This window comes from Danio rerio, chromosome 6, assembly GCF_049306965.1.
Source record: "Danio rerio strain Tuebingen ecotype United States chromosome 6, GRCz12tu, whole genome shotgun sequence".
Taxonomy (NCBI): Eukaryota; Metazoa; Chordata; class Actinopteri; order Cypriniformes; family Danionidae; genus Danio; species Danio rerio.
This window is the reverse complement of record NC_133181.1, coordinates 22,339,637-22,345,577: the sequence shown is the minus strand read 5'-3', so window position 1 is coordinate 22,345,577 and position 5,941 is coordinate 22,339,637. Positions and strand designations below refer to the sequence as shown.

At 42.9% G+C, this 5,941-nt stretch overlaps 1 protein-coding gene across 1 annotated transcript; it reads left to right on the top strand.

Moving 5' to 3' along the window:
- Nucleotides 1-373: 373 nt before the first annotated feature.
- LOC141375077 (uncharacterized) lies at nt 374-4,617 on the top strand. Its single transcript, XM_073905875.1, has one exon. It carries the CDS (start codon nt 759-761, stop codon nt 1,605-1,607), a length of 849 nt encoding a protein of 282 aa, XP_073761976.1. The 5' UTR covers nt 374-758; the 3' UTR covers nt 1,608-4,617.
- Nucleotides 4,618-5,941: the final 1,324 nt, after the last annotated feature.

The window sequence follows — 5,941 nt, the reverse complement described above, 5'->3', positions numbered from 1 at the left end:
TAGCTAACTAAATTCTTGTTGCCCTGTAATTTGCTAAGACTTAGTGAATTATTTAAAACGCGGAGCTCAGAGAAAGCTGCCTGGTGTAGTTTATAGGAGAAGTTTTGAAATTGATCAATTAAAATTGTGGTTTGAATCCACGGATGTGTTTGCAGTCTAAACAGACTTAACACAGAGTGCTGAGATCCCCCATATCTCTGTCATGATTTGTATTAATCTCAGAAATCCTGTTGATTAATTTCTCACTTTCATAAGTTGAGAATCGTTCAGTACTGTTAAGATATAAAATCTAACTAGTGCTTTTTGTTTAAACAGTGTGAGATGCGCCTTCATCTCAAGTGATACTGTGAAATTTGCTATTATTCCACTTTGTGGTCGTTGCCATAGCAGCAACCTTGGTCCGGAAGTACAGAGAGACTTGCCGGAATTACATTCAAGCGCGCATGTGCAGTCCACCAGCGCCAGCTTGGATTGTAAACAAAGAGCATAGCGTGAAGCTAAGCTAAACTAACGCTAACGCGTTTGCATTGAAGTCTATGCATTTCCAGTAGCAGAGAAGGCTAATAGATAGCACAGTTCCAGAGAACCACACTTAACTCAACATTAGTACACACTTAACATTGCACATTAACATTTCTCCTTTTCTGTTTGCATTTTTCTACCTTGTTTTTTTTCTTTCTCCTCTCTATCTCTCTTCAAGGTCTGTGTCAGTTAAAATCCTAAGTCCTTCCCCCCCCCACCCCCCGCCGCCCCAAAACATGGCTCACTCCAAAGATCCTGTTGGCCACTGGAAGGACCTGGAAACATGGCTGAGCGTTGTAACAGGCAGTCTCCTCCCTAAAGCTGCCGAAACACTGCAGCCCCTGACGCAAAACCAATTGGATGAGAACATAGACAGCATCATGAAGCAAGACCCAAGTCAAAGCTTCAACCACAAGGAGCTGGCCAAAATCACTGGTACTTTGAGTCACACACTCATAGCCACCCTCAAATTGAGTGACAGACACGCCTCCCAACTCCAACACAAGCTGACACGCCTGCAAGCCCTCATCGAGCAGCTAGAGCTAGAGGCTCAGGAACGCCTGAAACAATCAAATGAGGTGGATGAAGGTACCAAAGAGGAGATCGACAAACTACAAGAAGCTCTAACAGCCATCACAGAACAAAGAGAACAAGCCAGAGCAGACCACGCTGACATCGCTAACAAGCTAGATTACGCTGAAAAACTACTGAAGGAAGCGAAGGTGGACTTAAGAGACAAGAAGGCCAGAATCAAAGCCCTTGAAACTCACCTGAGCGAAGCAAGACATGAGATCGACAGACTAATGCAGGAAGTGGATGACATCAAAGAGGAATCCGCCAGTGAACTCAGGCATGCCTATGCACTGCGCTATGAACCTCCAAAGACAAGATGTGCACCAGCCTCGCCCCTGCCAAGTAGGACAGGATCCCCTGTCCCTGAGCTCTCACCTACTGAAAGAGGTGAAAAACCACGTCAAAGATCTTCGCCAACACCTTCTGAAGAGTCTTACCTTATCCCACAGCGAAGAGAGCCTGTGATAGCCAGTCACAGATCGTCATACATCGTCATAAGGTCTGGACCTTAAAGACCTTGAAAAGCTGGCCAGAAACATTGGCAAGTTTACTCCAAGTGTGTCAGGTGGTTTGGAGGTCCACGCTTATTTGCAAGACATTGATTTCCACCTGGAAATGAGACCCAATGTCTCTGATAAAGAAAGACTGTATTTGCTTCGAGCCACATCCAGCACTGAGGTGCGCAGCTTCCTGGACCGACAACCGGCTCGGGTAAAGAACGATTATCGCTTGTTCCAAGAAGCCCTCATCAGAGAGTTTGCAAACCCAGAATCAGATCAAGGACTGTTAGGTGCTCTGGAGACAAAACAAGCTCGCAATGAGTCCCCACATGTTTACTACAACCGACTCAGGCAAGCCTTTTTCGGAACTCGCAACGAACCGAATATGGAAGAAGACCTGAACTTTAAGATTCTCTTCCTGAGAAACCTCCATCCTGCAGTAAGCCAACATCTCGGAGTACTTGCATGCCCACGAACAATGAGCATCCAGCAATTGCAAGATTTGACACAGAAAGCCCACGACAAACAAAAGATGGTGTTAGAGAAAAACACTAAAACTGCAACAGTTTTTGACTTTAACACCCATCCAGAACTGGCACTAGAGGGTGCCCAACGCCCAAACAGCGTGAGACCACTATCCCCAGCATGGAATGCGTCTTCGTCTAATAGACAACGGAACTCCTACGCTGACACGAGATTCAAACAGAGGAACAGTCACTAGGATGGGCCGCGTGGACAACGACGCTCACCTGAACACCACCAAGAAAAGAAACCAATGGGGGTCAAACAAAAACTGGTCAAACAAAAACTGGTCACCATCTAGTAGTCCCTCCAAGGGAAGACATCAAAACCCTGTATCATCAAGTCCAAGGAGTCAACAAAGGTACTCCAAACATTTCCACCCTGACAACGCTCAGACTCAATCCCAGCAAGAGGAAAATACCCCACCGGGATTTGACCCTCAAGAACTGGTGAAATTGATGATGAAAGAGTTTCTCAAATGCATAGAGGAGGACAGGAAACGGTAAAAAGGAAAAAGCAGATTAAGCCTGACTAGTCGCCGAGCGGAGAAGCAACAATCACCTGAACCAACAAACACTTGCAGGTGAAAACCCTCAGGTTTCTAAAAGTGCCGTTCTGGTCGTCTGCCACTCCTCCAACAAACCTCAGTTCAGTCCTGAAACCCTTCCTGACCCATGCCAAACTCCGGTACCTCCATTACGGGATGAACATTTTACTGCTCCATCATCATTGAACAACAAATGGGGGAGGACCACAACTTGACACAGATCAACTGTTCTACCCTCTACATACTAACATAACCTTTGACATTCTAGGGAACACCTAGGTAAACACAACACTAATACTTTCTCCTCTACAGCACTGCTAGAACAACCTCTAGTAAGAGAGAAGCCACTCCACGTATGCAACACTGTTATTGCTGGTTTTTAACCTACCTTGTTTTGTTGCATCACTGTGCCTATTCATTTCCTTCTTTCTCTCTCTCCCTAACTAATTTGCAGTTCCAGTCCCCTTTACAGGGAACTCCTGCAAATTCATGCACAGGGCCGAAAAAGTAGGATTGACTCCTTCTCCCAAATTAGTGTCAATTGCTGCAGAATTATTGCTCATTTAAGTTGAAGCTAGCGCCACTACATACTCGCAATGAAGTAAACTAGCTAAATAACTAAATTTGAATTATTTCAGGCAATGTTACACTACACCTTGTGTTCTTAACCCGAACAATTTGAGCTAAAACCTGCACCAGAACTCAGTCTATGGAATGGAAATGTGGTTTGTGTCTTGTGTGTCTGTTCTCTCTCTACCTATGCCTCTTGTTCCAGTGTCTGCCGATGTTCATGCCAGGAACATCACCATCCAAATGGGGGATGTAGGGAGTCAACGGATCGTTCCAGAACCGAAAAAGTCACAGACCATGTTATCCTTAAAAGATTGGTTGGTGCCTACATGTCTGAACTTTGATTTCATTTTCAAAGCAATCCACAGGCACCCAGCAAAAGGCAATCCACAGGATGACTAGCCAGTCAACATCACAGTTATGTGTTAATTAACTTTACACCTTAAAACAATAAAAGGCTCTACAATCAAAAACCCACCAAACCGGTTTTTGAGAAGTACCTTTTGGTTCGCGTGCCCTTTGGCGTCTGCAAGGAATACACATTCTCAGGCAGACACAGAAGCGATCAGAAACTCTTCCAAAGTTTAATGGACATTTAAGTAAAACAGTTTATTTGAGTAATGTACATTTGCTTTATGTTTCTGTAGGTTTTTGTGTGTACATGTTCCATGTGTTTAACAAAACTGTTATGGATAGTTATTGAGTAATAGCCCTCAGTGACAAATGAAATCTACAGAATGTTTGTGAAATACTTCATGTTTGGTATTGATTGAAAGCTAGGAACGTTTCAAATGCATTGGTTTATATGAAGAAACCATACTATGAAAAGTGTCCATGTTATGAGACTTTATTTTAATCACTATGCTATCAAAGCAGCACCCACACCAGGTGTCAACCCGGCCTCCTAGAGGGCAGAATTGCGGGTGTGACTCCACCCCGCACCTTATCTGATTGGACAAGTATTGTGTAGACCCAGCCTCTACCAAAGCCTATAAACTTTGAACAAAGGAATTTCATCGTCGTCTTTTGCCGGTCATCTTTGCCAGTCGTCACCGCCGTCGCTGCCCGGACGTCGCTCTTCTCGTGCTGTGGCCGTTACATCGCCTCGCCGGAAGCCTCGTTACATCACGGAGCAGACCGCGACCTTCACTTGCTGCCGGCTCGACCCCCTATCTGCTTGTGCAACCGCTTTAACAACAAGCCATCGGGTCAACACATCCAAACTCTGAAACTCATCATAACTACAGGAACCCAGGAAGGAAGTTAAATCCACTTAGTCAAAACTCTCCGCAAACTGCTTGTACGTGTGTGTATGTATGTGCGTTTGTTTGTTTTACGTAGATTAGTACTTTGTGTTATAGAGTAGCAATAAACGTTTGTTTCGTTTTAAGATCCGTGTTGGTGTGTTGTGTGCTTTATAAGTTAATGCCTCAGCTTCAGATAATAAGCTACCTTGCTTATTAAATAATTAGATACTGTTTTCATATTGTTATTGTTGGCCACGTAATAATATAATACAGGATTGCTTTACACTAAACGTTCTATTTGCTGGACAAATACTTAAGTTAAGTGTAAGCTTTAAATAATTATATGTGAATCATGTTCGAATCTTTGATTCGAATCCCCAAAGTTTAAACGTGATTTAAACCAAAGAGCTGATTCTTACACAATGCAAAAGAAAAGGATAAATAATAACAACGCAACTCACTTTAAATGAAATCAACTGTTGTATTTTTATCACACAGTACAACAAATATAATTTCTAAATAATAACTAATTCTTTTTACCACTGTTCAATCTTGGTTGAACGATTTTTAACAACAACAAAAAAAAAATCACTGCTTAGATAAGTCAATAAAATAAAAGAAAGAAAACATCAAACAAACAATCAATCAAACAAACAATAATAACGTGTGGCTGAGGTAACAGAAACCAGAGAGAATGAGAAATGTAAAGAAGGTTTGTGAATTTTGTAGCAATGGGTGTAGATTGTATGGGTGTATGAATGAATGTGAATGACCTAAATAACAACGCTGATTCTGTACAGGTCCACCTTGGCTTTCGATCCCCATAAGATCCTGCAGACCCCTCGCACTTAATCGCTCGTGTAGTTTTTCTGGTCAGCCTGTCCACCATCACTTTCACACCACAGTATTTATCGCCACACCTCCATCTTCAAAGCCAACAGCTCTTCACCTTTGCATCTTTCTTGTTTCTCGTCTTTTTCTCTCCCCACGATTTCACCACCAACACACCAATAAAAAAAAACAGCAAAGAAAACAGCAAAGAAAACAGCAGCTCTAACAACCGCAACAACAACAACAGCCACCCGGAGCAACCCTCAACACCCCCTTTTATGGTCTTCTATTGTGTACCTGACCTTCTGCTTCCTCCCGACCCCGGAAGTAAGGTTTTGGAAGCTCGACAGAGGGCAGAACAGAGCAGCGCCTCCTTGTGGCACTTCGAGAAAATGGGAGAGCATTTTATTCGCCACAGTCCCTGACATTGATCAGGAACTATGCACTTATTAAAAGCTTTACCAATTATGCTAACATGTTGTTCATGTTAACTAACGCGTTAACTAACATTGTAAGTTTTCAAGAACAAGGATTCAGTATTGCTTTATAAATGTGTTGTTCATTATAAGATCAAGTGATCTAATCCATTAACAAATGCGTTAGTGTATGAGTGAGTAAACATGAACTAA